The sequence below is a fragment of the Styela clava genome, chromosome 12, assembly GCF_964204865.1.
Source record: "Styela clava chromosome 12, kaStyClav1.hap1.2, whole genome shotgun sequence".
Classification (NCBI taxonomy): Eukaryota; Metazoa; Chordata; class Ascidiacea; order Stolidobranchia; family Styelidae; genus Styela; species Styela clava.
Window position 1 is genome coordinate 11,063,754 of NC_135261.1, and position 16,578 is coordinate 11,080,331.

Here is a 16,578-nt window from a genome sequence, read left to right on the forward strand (position 1 = left end):
ACTACCTAGTCAGCATTTTATAATAATTATTGATGCCGACTTATTGACGTTATTCCGATTACCATGCTTCATTTTACATTAAATCATTTCGCGGCCTAAATATTGTAACATTATTTGCGCATAATTTAAATACCGTACTTATATGATAAGGCTTTTCCGAAAATACAAAGTTATATCGCAAAAAAATGCATATTGTGACATTTATTTTGCACTCACGAAAAAATTAACTTATTTTTCTAACTCAAGTCGACGATCCTATCGGCCAAGATTGGCACAAATTTGGTCGAGTGTCGGTGGTTTTCAAGAATCAAAATAAGTTGCCGCATTTGGTAAAGACAGGTAATCATATTTGGCCGAAATATTGCGAGGCATTGCGGAAAATATATTGAGCAAGAACAAGTCCGGACTGATATAAAACGATAGAACCGGTAACAGAACATCAAGGTTTTGTAATTGAAAATGGTTCCCGCACAGAATAAACACACTGGCTCATACTTGATATTTGATAGTAGTTAAATTGAGAATATTGAACAAAAACAAAAAAAACGATCGTCGAAATTCTTAAATCTCGTTGCCTCGGTTAAATATAATCCAATGATCAGGACATTTTCAATTAAATACTGCATAAAGATAGTTATACATTAAACATTTAGGCTACAATTTAGCTTTTTTTTTAAATTTTAATCATGCATTGTGGTGGAGAAATCCCACTATTTAAATACGGGTTACTATAAAAATAGAATAGGATTCTGGATTCGATTTAAGTATTTAAAACATTGGTTCCCAACCGCCGGTCCGCGGACCGTCAACGGTCCACAAAAGATTTTTACCGGATCGCGGGAAATCCCGTCATATTGTTGTTTCTCTGCCGTCTCAATCACTTTACCGATGCCAAAAAGACGAAGTTGCGTTGGTTCATTACGTAATTTATCTTCCGTCGTAATATTGCTGTTTGATAAGCGCGACATTAATTATCACGGTGACGTATTGACAAGAGAGAGAAAAGTGAGAAAAACGGTTGCAAATACCGAAGCTCTAACTTCTTCTCCTTTTTAAACTTTCACTTTTTACAATCGACGGAATTGACTTCTTTGAAGAGAGCTCGTTTCAATCGCGAAAGCGCTCGACCAATAATTACGACTTTACGTAATTCGTAACTTCCCTTCCGTAACTCGAAATAATTCCGTAATTCCGTAAATCTGTAAATTACGTGCAAGCCTAATCTAGATGAGATGTTATCCGTCGGCGGTCATCTACTTCCTAGCAATTGGAATTCTTGCTTCGAAATGCTTTATCTAGTGGGGGTAAGTAATTTTAAAGGCATTATAATTAGATGAATAGTTAAAGCAGCGACAGAATGTATATATGTACGAAATTTGCATATCTATTATAATATCTTGATTTAATCATCCTGACAATAATAAATTTCCAACTGTGCATATGTTTTGTATGAACATTCATAAATGATATCGACATATATTCGATGTGGAATAGACAAATAGAATTGTTTTCAAATCAAAGATTATACCTTCGCTGGGGGCATAACCGCGGCCACGGGGCACAGTTTATTAACGTTTGAAAGTGAACGAACCTAAATAAGCTAAAATCTCGTAACTATAGAATTTTATCTGCGGGAAGTAAAGTCCTATTTATTTTACTAATCAAATCGGCGCACAAATAGAGATTTTTCAATGTCTCTTCACTAACGTTGGCGTTGAGAGGCCGGCTTACGAGTCAGAGTCGGTCCACGAGTTTATCAAACTCTGGTCATTCAATCCTGGGAGCACCGAGCAGTCATTCATTAAAGAATAATTATATATAATATTTTAGGCTTTTATTGTTAAGCTGTGTTAGTTTCATAGCTAAGCTACTCACCACACTGTTAAAAAAATTAGTAAATATACTAATTTTTCTAGTAAATTTTTACTAATTTTTCGTTGAATTTTACTTTCTACAAGAGTATTTTATTGAAATCACGTGACTTGCTTAGCTGAGCCAATCAGGGTGCTTGTTTGTTAATAGTTTACTAATGCATAGTAATTTCACTGATCAGTTAGTAATTAATATAACAGAAAAATAGTAAAAAGATTAGTATACTTGGAAAAAGTAAAAAAATCTAAGATCCTCTAATTTACGAATAACTATTCTTTCCAATAAACGAATTTATCTACCTACGCATGCGATATAGTCACAAAGCAAATTTAAATACTCCTTTTGAATTTCATTTAAATTTTGCTCTGGGTATTAATTTGAATTAATTTTATTCTAAAATTATTTTGGTTCATCACCCAAAAATTCTGATTGTTTTGCTATTGCATTAGACAAGATAAGATATTGTTTTTATATATTATTTTTCCGGAAGTAAGCGGACCTATTTGTCCAAATATTCATCCGCAAAAACTCCACGAGGCAGGTTGCGTGCGCAGCATTTTTGATTTCGAGTTTCCTTGTGCCGCCCATCTTGGCTGGGACGCTAAGCTGTTTGGGAGCTCAGCATCGGTTGCGTGCGTATGAAAACTGAATGCGGGACGTATGTTAAGTATGCAATAGCGTGAGTCTGAGTTTGATGATTGTGTTAGCAACGGTCTGTACGGTAGGTGCGGATTTACCACGGGTAGTGGTCTGATTATTGAGGTACCGGTACCGGTACTTTTTGCAGAGATCAAAGTTTCCTATATTTTAATCCTTCTCTTTACCGTCATAGGTCATTTAGTACCGGTAATGTGCCAATTATGACATCACTCAAATGTCACGTGCCTGTAGCCCGCGCATTTTCTGGTTCAGGAATTAGGACTCGGTAAGCGAGGCTCTTTGTCGTTAGTGGATGTTTATTTTAGGCGGTTGGTTTTTGTAGCTTTTCATGCGTTAATTGAGCATGTTTGTGTTACAGTAGTAGACTTGTAGTTAGTAGACCAAAATATTCTTTAAATACCGTGTACATCAGCATCTAATGGTACCGTACCTGTATACAGCGACATGCTTACACACTACGTTAGTTTCGCCGTGTTACCGGTTCCGGTATCTATCGACGACCAAGAGTAGCCTAAATATCTGAATTGGCTATTTCAGTATTTGTTTCGGAATAGATGTAACTTACCGGTACCGTAGCCTATGGTGATATGATTCGTTCAAACGTTACAAGTCAGTTGCAACAATAGGTACCGGTACGGTACCGGTAACAGACAGATGAATTCAACTATAGCTACAAAGTCTACAAGGCGGCCATCTTGGTCGGATCGTATTTGGCGCTTTCACAATTTACACTGTATTACATACATATCCTAATACTTTTAGGACATTTTATTCTTCACAGTAAAATGACGTCATTTCGAATCTCGATTCGAGAGCTCAAAATGAACCAGAACGATTTTAGTCATTTCATATTTGATTCATGAAAAATCTTACAATAAGGGGGACCGATCCTAAAGTACGAATAATTGTAACAACAGAAAATAATAAATTGAAATGACTGAAACTAAATTCGCTATTGTTGAGGACTGAGGTGATGGTTTAAAAAAAGGATTATTTGTTTTTGGAAAAATATAATTTTGCCGAAAAAGACTGCGGATTGTTTTGGTTCATTTAAACGAAACCAATAAGAGTCAAGTGGTGACCATGTAATAAATGTTATACCAAAAATGATTACATGTTGCATAAGTGCTCGTGGTACTATAATATCATATTTTCTGACAAAAGCAGCTCTTTATCTGAATTTATAAGTTCTTCAAAATCGGAATCAAAGAGTCTGAAAACTGAATTACCAAAATCGACTGGGGTGGTCACGTTGATCGTCTATTATTTCGGAGAGGACCTAAACCAAATATTTAAGTGTTTCCAGGTATGTTCTATGCTTTTTTTGTGTAAAGTGCTTTTTTTTTAAAGTTTTCGCATCAAGAGTAATGTAACTTCTGCACAACACTGTTCGTATAAAGTTTTGTGAGCCGACTGCAAATTAATTGGAAACTAACTGCATGATAGTGGTTAGCGGAATTTTTTTGCATATTTATTCACTACTTTGCCTATTTTCAGGAAGAAACCACTTTTTCCCAGATATTAGAAGATTGTCCAAAATCTCCATTCATTGTTTGCATAGGTAAGTGTTAGAGGTGAGCGATGTAATTGTGAATATCAGGAACAATTTCAAAATATGATATGATAGCTGTTTTCCTGTGATTAATTCTGCAACTTTTTCAAAGGCCATTTTGTGTCGCCATATACTTCTCAGTTGTGATTATTATAAAATAATATCACCAGCTTCTGTCATGCAACCTGCTTTAACTGTTGCGTCACAGTATGCATTGCTTGAAATATAATATTTCTGAAAGAACGTAATGCGTAATCCCTTCGTTTATATTTACGCTTGCTATCAACGGTGAGTGAAAATAAGAACAAATCCATGTCTGCTATGTTAGATATATAGCCAAAGCTAATTTTGAGATGATCGTACTATTATACAATTAATAATTGTGTAATTGCATATTATCAAAAAATCACTAACCGTTCACCTCTAGTAAGTGTATTTGTTATTAGTTGGCTTTAGAAGTTGAGATAATAAGATTAATCAACCTGTCAAGTGACTTTCACTTTATTCATAAGCCTATAGATTCGAAGCTAAAGTTTACAATCTTGTGTTTCAGGTAACACGGTAGCGACTGCTGAGACTTTTTACGTCATCGCTGAACGAGAAGTGGTGTGTTCCTGTAGATCGTTTTTTGAAGAGGTAGCTTTTCAGTTTGATTCGTTCTATGTTTTCAACATAGAATATCCAAAGAAGGCCTTGCTGACGTTTGATTTTATTCAGAGGTAAGAAAAAATGTGCTAGTCTACAGTGCGGATATAATTCTCGCTGCTGGCACAATGTACACGTTGTTGACGAATTACCTGTTACTTCTGTCATGTAGTGTTATTTGATGACATACAATACAAAAAATGGGTTGTGAAAATGAAATATGTGACTGGACTTGCACAAACTCATGGTGTCCATACCCTGGGGACTGGGCCATAAGTAGGGCTGGAAAAATTTAATTAGTTTAACAGTTTTTAGGTGTTTAATAACAGTCATGATATATTTTAACCATTCATCGGTACGGTACCGATTGATGGTTAAAATAAATCATGACTGACTGGCGGTACCACACATGTTTCCTCCTAATCTAATGTGTTTCACAGCCATATGTGAAAAATGAACTCACAACAATCCTATTTTAGTGAACTTCAATTTCAAACGATGTCACTGTGCTCTCCATTTTGTAGCAGGAAATTTTTGATGTATTTGCAAAAAATCATTACTAATGAGTAATGACAGAAATTAATACAATATTTTTCAATTGCTGCATTTGCAATCGAATGTCAACGAGCGGATGAGCCTATTGCGATTTGCGACAACTGGGGGCTAGGAGGATCTGGAGCTTTCTGGTTTGGTAATTGCATTCCTGGCCCACTGACAGTTTTTTGTTTATCCCTTGGCAAGGCACGATACATTATAAATACCTGACATTTTTACTATTTTTGTCTAGTGTTTGTGTTTTTACTATTTTGGTGGTGAGATGACAGGACGTTTTCCAAATTTCATATGTAAAACCTATTCGCCATTTAAGTTCGGCCTTTTTTCAGGTTCTTCGGTGACATAAACCCCAGAGGCACTAAGTCGAAAAAAAAAGTAAAGGCAAAGACGTTCATGCAAAAGTAATCGGCCTTGCAAGAAGAGTGAATCTATCACAGGCGTTATATGTGCCGTTGTTAGAAATTGATGTTTAAGTAAACTTTGGTGGTGTTACTGCAGCTTACATCACTTTTGACCAGGGGTGAAAACTCGATCAAATTTTCACATGCCTTTGATTGAGTTTCTCAAGTTCGAGTTCATTACCCTGGTCAGGGGTTTGAGTTCATGTAGTTGATAGAGTTTTTCGAAGTTCGAGTTCGCAGCCCTGCTTTTGGCTGATCGATTAATTTGATAAAAAATGATTTAGCTGTGTGTTGGGTGTGAAGTCTGGATAATTTTAAACAAACTCTGCTCCGTGATCTTCTTCAACCACAAAATTTCTGGCTTCCACTCATGACTATCAACTCCCACATTTGCAAATATATGACTCCGTCTCCTGCTCAAGACTCCTTCAAAATATGAATTAAAACTCTTGACTCCCTGATCTTTTAAGATTTGACTGCTGCTATGCTAGCTGCTTTAGTGTAACTTTTTGTCCAGTTTTATCAATTTTAACATTTTCGAATTCTGCTCCTAGCTCATGAGCTTTAAAAATGTCCAGTCAAACTCTATTCATAAGTGTGGATAAACTCCGACTATGATTAACTCTATAGACTCTGCAAGCTTCAAAATTTAGAACTCCCACTCATGCTCCTACCAAAATCCTCAAACTCCCGCTCTTCGACTTCACGCCCCTTGAAATCTTATCTTGCATAATTAACTTTAGAATTTGTCATCTTTGAAACTCTTGCCATAGCTACAAAATAGGTTGCATGATATTTCCCAAAATTTTCATTTTGAAACATTATAATTAAAGTAAAGTGCAAAAAATCGTGAAATTCTTACAATAGTCTCGTTATTATGTCACGTTTGCCAGCGTCTCATAGCCTGGTATCCAGAAATTTGATTTCAAAATAAGTTTGTCAACTAAACAACCCAGTCCTAAAACGTTTTCTTGTTTGACTTTATTTGGATCTATTAAGATAAATAAATAGACCTCGAAATGTATAGACCAGATTTCTAACAAGTGCCGATAGAAACTCAATTTCGATTCATTACATACAGAATTCCTATGTCCTACAAGAACTTGTGCCCTCATTTTATTGCATGGATAGCCTTCAACGTCTCCTAATAGGTATTTGACTGTAGACCATATATTTTCTTAAATTTCTTTCGAAACTGTTTTACAAGCCTTAAAGGCATTCAGTGTGTATTTATGGTTTTATAAAAATATCAATTGTAATAAAATGATTTTCGTTTCCAGAATCTCGTTTTTTTTATTTTAACTGTAATATTCTGTGTGTTTACTGTTGTGTCGTGCCAGTAAATAGCTTTGCTACTCTCGTAGTGGTTCGGTCATCGCGGGTGAGAAATTACCATCATGCTAGTATTGTATGGTACTACTGTCGGGTAGGGTAGCTGCCATCGAGATAGTAATTTTATTTACTATTTTAAAGTAAAAAATATTACTACTGGTGGGTAGGTTTACTGCCGTCAAAAAAGTAGTATTTTTTACAGTTTTATAGTAATTTTTGCTACCATCAATCTCTGTAAATTTACTGAAAATACTGTTCATATTACTACTGATAGGGCCTGTAAATTTTTTTACATGGGACCAGTACTTTTGCTGCCATTTTTTTTTAGTAAATTTGGAAAAAATTTTTTAACAGTGCATGCTGCACAGCGGTCAAGCGCTGGGATACGGAAAATACTATAGCAATAAGTTGAAAATATATAAAGAAAATCCGGTCTATTCAATTATCAGTATGTAAATCGTGAGTATAACAGAAGTGAATTGATTATAAAGTCGTTTTAAAAATGGCGTGATTATGAACTTTCAGATAGTTAAAAAAACACGGGTAAAAATTTTGCCTCGTACTAGAACGCTAAGCATCAGTACTATCAGTGTGTTAGAGCTTGAATTTGTATTATCAAACTCAAATCTGTTCGAAGCTGTGGAATCGGAGAGTTTGGCATGTTTTCTTGGAGTTGGAGTCGTATTTTCAAATTATCCGGTAATTCTAAATTCCACCGAAGTCTGGATTTTAGTGAAAATTTGAAACAAACAAAGAACTGGAAGTTTACGAAGTGTTCTGAACAGTGTAAAGTTCATATATATGCGTCAAAGTATATCCGATTCTTGCGGACTTCAAAGTTAGATTCCAAGTTAAAATTTTGCCTAACTCATGTATTAGAGACGGAGTCGAAGATTTTTTCTAACCGGATTTTATTGTAAACTTCTCCTATTCCATAGCCATGTTTTTTAATAATCGATATTTTTGTAAAAGATAATCGATTTGTTGCGTATGGTGCGCAATATGATGAGGCCATATAATCAGTTCGATTAATTTAGCCTCAGATGATAAATTTGGTTGTATGTATAATAATAACAATATCAAATCAAAGTACCATTCAATATCAGAATTAATTTTAACATTATTACTATGAATTAATTATACTGATGTTAGGGCTGAATAATGCGATCAAAATTACGAAATGGCAATGCAATAACTCGACCAAACGGAAAAATTTGATCTTTTCCATTCGCAAAATATAGGCAGCTCGTAGTTAGAAACTGATTTAAATATAGGTTCCCGCACTCCAACATTTTTTTTCTTATGAATATATTGAGTCTTGCGTCCATCTTTCTCAATTAATTTATAAGAAATTGACTGGAATGAACGGCTACTTCAGTGGATACGTTAAAAGAGTCACATTTTATCCTCGCCGAGAGTAACTTCTTCCCTGCTTGTCCGTCTACGACCGCCTGCTTTGTTTGACTTACAGAAAAATTTTCCGATTTGAACGATCCACACTTTATCTGGCGGTGCAAAGAAAGCCCTGGAAAATGAAACATGTTTTTCGTGATCCGGTATTATACTTTCAACCTGGGTTCAACCTCAAAGAGTTGACCTTTTGCCTTTATTACCTAGACTAATCTTTTTACGAACTAAAGTACAGATTAACGATCACAAAATAGAGTTTTATTTGAAAGCAGCGTTATTTCGTGTAAGTGCGACTTGAATTTTTTTCTCGTGATTTCGCGCCGCACGAACAAAAAAACCGTGGCCCTAATCGGTTTGGTTTACCGTCAAACGCCTAATGCATCAACCCACAATCAACAAATCTTGCGTCGTTATTATCTAACGATCGCAGAAAAATTCATCTAGGCGATGATACATTACTTACCTGTATATGAGCGCAAATACGACGCCTCCGAGGATATCACCAACCCACCAAACCCAATGATGTTTCCAAACATATCCACCCATTACAATTGCAGGTCCGATTGCTCTCGCTGCATTGAGACAACCAGCGCCAATCCATCGCCTTGTGAAAAAACAACAATAATTAGAAAAAAATGAGAGAGTGACTCTTCATAACATAGTTCAGTAGATTCCAACAACAGATTATAACCTTCAAATTCATATATTTATTTGCGTCATACATGAATCAATATGAAGCAAAAAAACAATATATAGTAAAACTGAAAATATTGACGTATTGCAGTTGATATGAGGTCGCAAGAGACTCACTGAGTCATCCAGTCAGCGACACTTCGATGCTGAATTACAGCAGCAAATTTAGCGACGAAGCAATCCGATGAAAAGTTATCTCAAAAATACACAATTATGGAAAAACAACAATAGATTCAAATAAATGCAATCAAAGTAGAAAAAACATTTTGGCTAAAAAATATACAATATTTGATAAATGTATTGCATAAAATGCTGCGTATTGCTGCGTAGCCTATTGTGTAGAAACCTTGCTAAAACGATTAAAAACAGTGAAAACCCGTCTAAAAACACTAGAAACCTTGCTAAAACGCTTAAAAACAGTGAAAATGTAGCCCATCATCCCTTTTTTTATTTGACAAGCCCCTTTTCTTTAAATTCGAAATCGCATTATCCACACATGCACACTATAATTCATGATCGTATTTCGTAAACATTTTTAATTAAAAAAATTCTTTGGTTTAAGAATTTCAGTTGTTAAAAAGGAAGTTGTTGGAGGCATTATTCGCAGTATTTGAAGCGTACGTGGATATTCTCGCTAAAATCCGGTTACACCAAACTGCATAAAACTATACTAAACTACAACTGCCAACGAAAGCAGAATATATAGATATATATTCAAATTATAAGTGTATAATGTGACCCTTTGCGTTTTATTAATGTCTCAAAAGAAAGTACATGCGTTGAAAGCACTTATCCCATTTGTTTTTTAATAATTGTGCATTTACACTTTACTCTGATCACAAAATAATAGGCGTCGACTATGCTTCATTTATTTGATTGCCAGGAAATGCGATAGAAACAGCGTGAACGACGCAAAATATATCGCAGAAAAATGCTACCTTGAATTAGCGCAAAATATGCGAAGTTCCCTGACCAAACGCCATCTTTCAACGTAATATTGCGGTATAAATATTTTGGTGTAAAGCTTGAAACACCACACACGATTAGCTAGCTCATAGGAATGCAATTCTAAAAAGGGTCAGGTCCTTGAAAAAGTTAATTGATAGATTATTTTTATTCATTCACGCATAACGAGTTCAAGCTAAAATTTAAAAAATATATAATAAATTTATTTCAACATTAAACCGGAAGCGCATGAAATATTTTAGGCTGTGTTAAAACAACATATTACCTTGGTAGAGAAAAACATCATGCATGCAGTTTCTGTTTTGTAAAGATTTCATGTTTGCATTGCCTATATCGAGTAACAATACAACCGGGTTGAGGTAGCTGTTTATGGGGTTTGAAATCAAGATCGAAACAAAATGAAATAGCTATTCCAAAACTTCAATGCGGAGTATTTAACACATTTCGCAAATACTTGAAGGCAAAAAGAAATGTACTAACCCTCCTATTATGCCTTGAAAAACAGTCATTCCAATCGCAAAAGCTCCGGTCGCTTGATCGTATGATTTGTCCCCTACCATAACGTTGGTGAAAAAGCACATAATACCGGTAGCCATGATTTCATATGCAATAATCGCTGATATATTCGCATCGTCAGAAATCAAAAATGGACCGGGATCATCATTCTTTATCGCCTGAAATTAGATAAAATATTTTCGGTATATTGAACCGAATTTGACACATACGCGACGTATTAGATTGGGTATTAAAAGTATACATGCTTTTCTGTTATATTTTTTAAAACTTTTATGGCTACGAAGAAATCTGGACACAGCGATACGTAGGGAAGCAAACAGTATTATTGAATAAATAAAAACGGAATCTTTCTTTTATAAAAACCTGATGAGTCATCGAACTCAGTTGAACGTATAATTATGAATGTCATTCATATATATATCTCAAGTTATACATTTGATTTATGAAAAAAATTTGCAACAGTAAATATCGAATGCTTTAAACCTGAGCGATTACTGCCCCAAGAGCTGATCCGAGTATTTGCATAATAATGTACGGAAAGTAGAGCCACGGATTCAAGTCCCCTGATATCAGGAGACATGTTGAAATAGCTGGGTTGAAGTTGATGACGCTGAAATTATTAGACAATGATATTATTGCATCGTAATGGACGTGGATAGAAAACAGATTCTGTGGTTGCAATAGAAACTAAAATTTGCATTACTTACAAAAAAACATACAATTTTATCTACAGAGCAAAAGCACATCCTGTCCCAAAGTATAGGTACTATTGGCCAATGATGTGTACTTTTACCTGAAAATATTTTCGAAAAAATTCAATTCATTTGGTAATCTAAACATCAAAATACGATATTTTAAATGTTGTAATTAATGCTGGTCAATTTACGCTAAAAATACATGTTAAAGTTAAAATTGTTTCAAATAATATATATTATTTCCATTCAACCGAAATGCAACAATATTGTCAGCAAATATTTATATCAATAATGAGGATGTTTAGCGAATGAATAAATGATCATAAAACTATACTACTTGAGGCAGACCTATAAAAAAGTTTACACCCACCAGATTTTCCAAAATAGCACTATAAACATCCACACTGCAAAGCCTGCTTGAAAAGCGGGGACAAGAGTTGACGTCAGATATTCCACCTTCCATTCGTCGGGATGAATTGTCCTAAAATAATAAAAGTTTAATATCATACAATACAATTACATTCCAAATTTAATATCTGTTCACACAGTTAGTCTTTTGATAAATTTGACTTACAATTACTCAATGAAAATATGAATAAATTCAGTTCAACCATGACGAGATTTGGTATCTATAGTTTAAACTTTAAATTCTGCTTTTCACAGGGGCGCCAATGTGTATTTGTTGGTCGTGTCATTTGACTTACTGAATTGTTACGTTTTGTTTTCTTTGCAGTGATATTACACACTTTGTAAAAGTCCACAGGTTCAATATTTTATTTAATAGGGAGTTTACAATATCTGAATTGTGCAAAGCAAAATTTCTCAAATATATTTGAATAAGGCAAATAATATCTGACATGTTCTCGGTCTGGTGAATAGATGGTCAGATAAAATCCGAAGCAGATGAACAAAGTATGATTAAAGCTTAGTCATCAGTAAAATATTTTCTGCTTCGCTAAACTCTCTACAAAATTTACCTGTTTAAAGAAGCTACTGTTATGGTTTTCGTCGTTGACGTATACATTGATCCCCAGAAGGTGTGGAGAACCATCGTAAAAAATTCAGCAAGAAGCGGAATGATAACGTGCACAGCAATATCTCTGTAAGATGATTTTCTGTATTTTTGGAGCATGTCTTTAGGCAAATTCCCCATTTTGATTTCGTATATTGTCTAGTAAAAGTAGACTAGAAATACAAGAAATTTTCGAAGTTTAGGCAAGATATCCAAAACGTTCCGATTCAAAACATAGATGGAAAATGAATTTTTGTTGTATTGGTGTCTGATGAGCTTGCAATATTGCCCTCAATATTCAGCTCATTTTGAACTCAAACTTCTCATATTTATCCAACTTTTAAAATCTGTTTCGAACATTCCATCATAATGGTTAAGATATAAAATCCAATTCCAAAGCTCCGATTATCTATACCTGAGGGATAGAACAAGGATTTGCAGAATATCAATCGGATGGATGGTACCAACTCTTTTACATTAGCTTTATACGCTTTTCGTAGTTTTTCTTTTTTCCTTTGACATCAATAAAACCACCGTGCGTGCTGAACTGGTTCAATCTTCTTTTTAAAGAGATTAAGTATGTAATGACCATAGGTATGCTTACATTTACGTAATTGCAAAAAAGAAAAAAAGAGCCATGAAAAATAATATGCAGATTTTATATATTAGAATAAAGATTGACAATATAATATGACACGTTTACAAATAACATTTACACAATAAACTGAAATGGACAGGACTTAGTCCAGATCTTATCTCATCAAAACTGAACAGTACGTGTATAGAGAATATGCAGGCCTGCAGTGTTGTTAACCACCAAATTTCGCAACGCATCTCGAAATCTTTTGCATAATCCGAACGAAAGGGAATTTCAGCCAAACATGTTCACAAACAATGATAAATACTGTGGTCTTAATGCGTCAGGGTAATCTCTCTGATTATGTGTAGTCGATTTTGATATGAATCTATATTTTATTGTATAAATGTTATTAATTGACGTTGGCTATAGGAAAATAAGATATTAAGCATTTTTACACTGTATAATATTGTTTAATAACACTGTATAATATTGTTTATTATTGTGGTAGATCTTTTATGTGGATTAAATCGTTTTTATCGATCCGTACCTCTCAAGTCCGTATCGGCAGCACAATGTTCGATATATTCAAGCTCGATAACGGAATTCCTCACGGTAGCGTTTTATCTCCACTTCTTTTTAATGTTATGACGAACGATTTGCCCCAGTGTGTTTCTTCAAACATAGCGCTCTTTGCGGACGACTGCAGTATTTGGGAAATTGAGTTACGTATTGATCATCTTTTTACAAAGGTCCAAACTAATCTAGACACTATTAATTACTGATGCAATGATTGGGGGTCTCGCCTCTCGAAAACAAAATCAAAATCCATTCTTGTTACGAGACGAAGAAAACTGCAACATACAATATTGAAAATAGAAAGATCTAGTCCTAAAATTGAGTGGGACTGCAAATATCTGCGAGTCATATTCGATTCACGATTGACATACAGAAAATACATTGAATACATAGAAAAAAGATGCAGTAAAAGAGTGAATTTTGTTACGTGCACTATCGGGTACGAAATGGGGTGCAAATAATAATACCTTGCTCACAGTATATAGGCCATAGGGCAATAATAAAACCAGTCATCGAGTACGGCATGGAAGCAATTTATTTTACATCTCCGACTATATTGCGGAAACTGGTAAACAAAAAATCGCATTTGGTGTTGTTTCGTCATAAAAATAACCAGAAAAATCTTTTGACATATCGTTACATCATTACTTTTACTGAATTGACTAGTGTTTTGGCTAGCTGAGGCAACTAGAAAAGTTGAATGATGTGCTTGGCAGTATAAATTTATATCTGGCTTTTCATATTTTTGGTCGGGAATATATGCTAACAAAATAGGCTTCATAGAAAACTAAAAATCGAATGAGGAATCTATTAGCCTAGGTTGGCTATGCCTGATATCTAAATATTATTGTTATGGCCGAACAATACAATTCCCGCCGGGTGGTGCTGCTAATATGTCAGAAAATTCAGTAATTACCCTCCTGTATCTCAAATTTGTGAAATTCGGTAATCAATCAAACTGCAGTTACTTCTGTACTTGTAAGTTTTTTTGTGAACATGAGTTTGAAAATAAAGATGACCAATTCAAACATATTTTTGACTGGGTGTGGGAGGGAAAATACCACAATGCTTGCTTGACATGTCCGCAAGGTGTGTCGGTGACAATCTAATACGCCAGTTTCCCCTTATGACACTTTCTCTGTTATGAAAAGTTTGAAATCTTACACTAAATGTAGATATAGTAAGATTTTTGCACGTTTTAGTTTGTTTTATTTTGTGGTTTTTGCACGCTTAAGCTTAAAAAATGTCAAATAATGATCAATGTATTTGACAATAAAAGTGTTTGTTTTGTATTGCACTGTTCATATATTCTTGACATTATTGTGGCCCGCTAAAAATAATAGTGTGGCCCGCGAGGTCGACAACCTTGGACCACCCTGAAATAGAGTGTTGACGAACTAGATCAACTCGACGTCATGCTCCAGTGAGCACGCGCACAACAAGGAAATTGGCGCTTTACATGACGTAGCATAACGATTTTGATTACTTGCGGAATTCCCTGCAGCAGCAGCAGTGGAACTACTAATATAACCAGGGATTCCATCGATCTGGAACCCAAAATAAGGACGACTGGAAAAATGTCTGCATTGTGAGCAGAAATAGCTGGCTTTACTATGGCCTCCAGGTTAATGTCACAATTACAGACGTCACAGTGTGCGAAGCACTCACCCTTTAAGCTTCGTTTAACTTTGAATTTATTCCCGTACTCATCACAAAAAACGTTCTTACATTTGCTCATTTTTAAATTTAGGCTAAAATGACCACCACCACGACAAAACCTGGGATCTCGCACACTAACAATGAATGCTTCATGCCTATCTGTGCCTCGCTTCTTTGTGTTCCAAATAGGATTGTGTTGCTTTTATGAAGCTTTGGCGATGAAACAAACAACAAAAAGCTTCCTTTATGAAGTCCAAATAAGACAAAATAAGGACACTCAAGCCAAAGTAATAAGCCTAAGTGATGAAGGCAAAAAATCAACTCTTGTTCCCCATCTCTGCCTGATTTTCTTTTGAAATGCTGCAAAACACTCATGTTCGCTAAACTCGGTTTAGCAGATAAATAAACTGCAGTTCACGAAATTGCAGCACGTAATGTCTACCTATATTGTTACGCAACAATAGAGGCAGACACTACACAACAGAAAGTAACCGACATAGAGAGGTAAAATGAATTTATTGATTCAAATACACGGCATTTAAATCGAGAAACAATGAAACCTTTATACTAAATACAATATGAAAAGTTTTCAATCATATTTTAGTTATGTATAACACAATTTTGTTACTTGTCGCGGCGTACTCTTTAAAAATCACAGAATTAGGTTATATGGCGATAAATTTAACGGACTCCCCTGACTTGAGAGGACGTTCTGCTTCACAATCCATATAGCTTGAATAATATGCGTGTTAATCCATTTAAGAATATGGTGGCGGGCTGCTACACCTGCCCCTAGGTTTTGGCATCTTATCCTAGTAGTTTGAACCGTCGATTTGAACTTGCTGGCAATTGAGGTTGAACTTAGATTGAAAGTATAATAACGGATCACGAAAAAACATGTTTCGTTTTACACGGCTTTTCTTGAACCGCCAGATAGAGTGTGGATCGTTCAAATCGGAAAATTTTTCTGTAAGTCAAACAAAGCAGGCGGTCGTAGACGGACAAGTAGAGAAGAAGTTACTCTCGGCAAGGATAAAATATGATTCTTTTAACGTATCCACTGACGTAGACGTCCATTCCAGTCAATTCGTTATGAATAAAAATGGACGCAAGACTCAATATATTCATAAGAAAAAAAATGTTGGAGTGCGGGAACCTATGTTTAAATCAGTTTCTAACTACGAGCTGCCTATATTTTGCGAATGGAAAAGATCAAATTCTTCCGTTTGGTCGAGTTATTGCATTGCCATTTCATAATTTTAAACGCATTACTCAGCCTTAACTTCAGTATAATTTATAGTAATATTGTTAAAATTAATTCTGATATTAAATGGTAATTTGATTTGATATTGTTATTATTATACATAGTACATACAACCAAATTTATCATCTGAGGCTAAATTAATCGAACTGATTATATGGCCTCATCATATTGCGCACCATACGCAACAAAT

General features: G+C 34.9%; 2 protein-coding genes across 3 annotated transcripts; one reads left to right on the plus strand and one right to left on the minus strand.

Moving 5' to 3' along the window:
* The first annotated feature begins 3,514 nt into the window (after positions 1 to 3,514).
* Positions 3,515 to 6,628, plus strand: LOC120346489 (uncharacterized). Its single transcript, XM_078118783.1, has 4 exons — positions 3,515 to 3,838; positions 4,030 to 4,093; positions 4,638 to 4,803; positions 5,614 to 6,628. Exons 1-4 carry the CDS (start codon positions 3,647 to 3,649, stop codon positions 5,687 to 5,689), a joined length of 498 nt encoding a protein of 165 aa, XP_077974909.1. The 5' UTR covers positions 3,515 to 3,646; the 3' UTR covers positions 5,690 to 6,628.
* Positions 6,629 to 7,354: 726 nt separating this feature from the next.
* On the minus strand, positions 7,355 to 12,900 carry LOC120330324 (aquaporin-8-like). 2 transcript variants are annotated; one of them, XM_078118782.1, is made up of 7 exons: positions 12,725 to 12,900; positions 12,275 to 12,468; positions 11,668 to 11,778; positions 11,086 to 11,212; positions 10,567 to 10,760; positions 8,891 to 9,031; positions 7,355 to 8,542 (listed from the first exon to the last, which is right to left on the minus strand). In XM_078118782.1, the coding sequence occupies exons 2-7, from the start codon at positions 12,448 to 12,450 to the stop codon at positions 8,413 to 8,415; spliced, it is 879 nt and encodes a 292-aa protein (XP_077974908.1). In that variant the 5' UTR covers positions 12,451 to 12,468; positions 12,725 to 12,900; the 3' UTR covers positions 7,355 to 8,412. The 2 variants fall into 2 exon arrangements, with proteins under 2 accessions (XP_077974908.1, XP_039253149.2); XM_039397215.2 differs by lacking the exon at positions 12,725 to 12,900 and having other exon boundaries at positions 12,275 to 12,688.
* Positions 12,901 to 16,578: the final 3,678 nt, after the last annotated feature.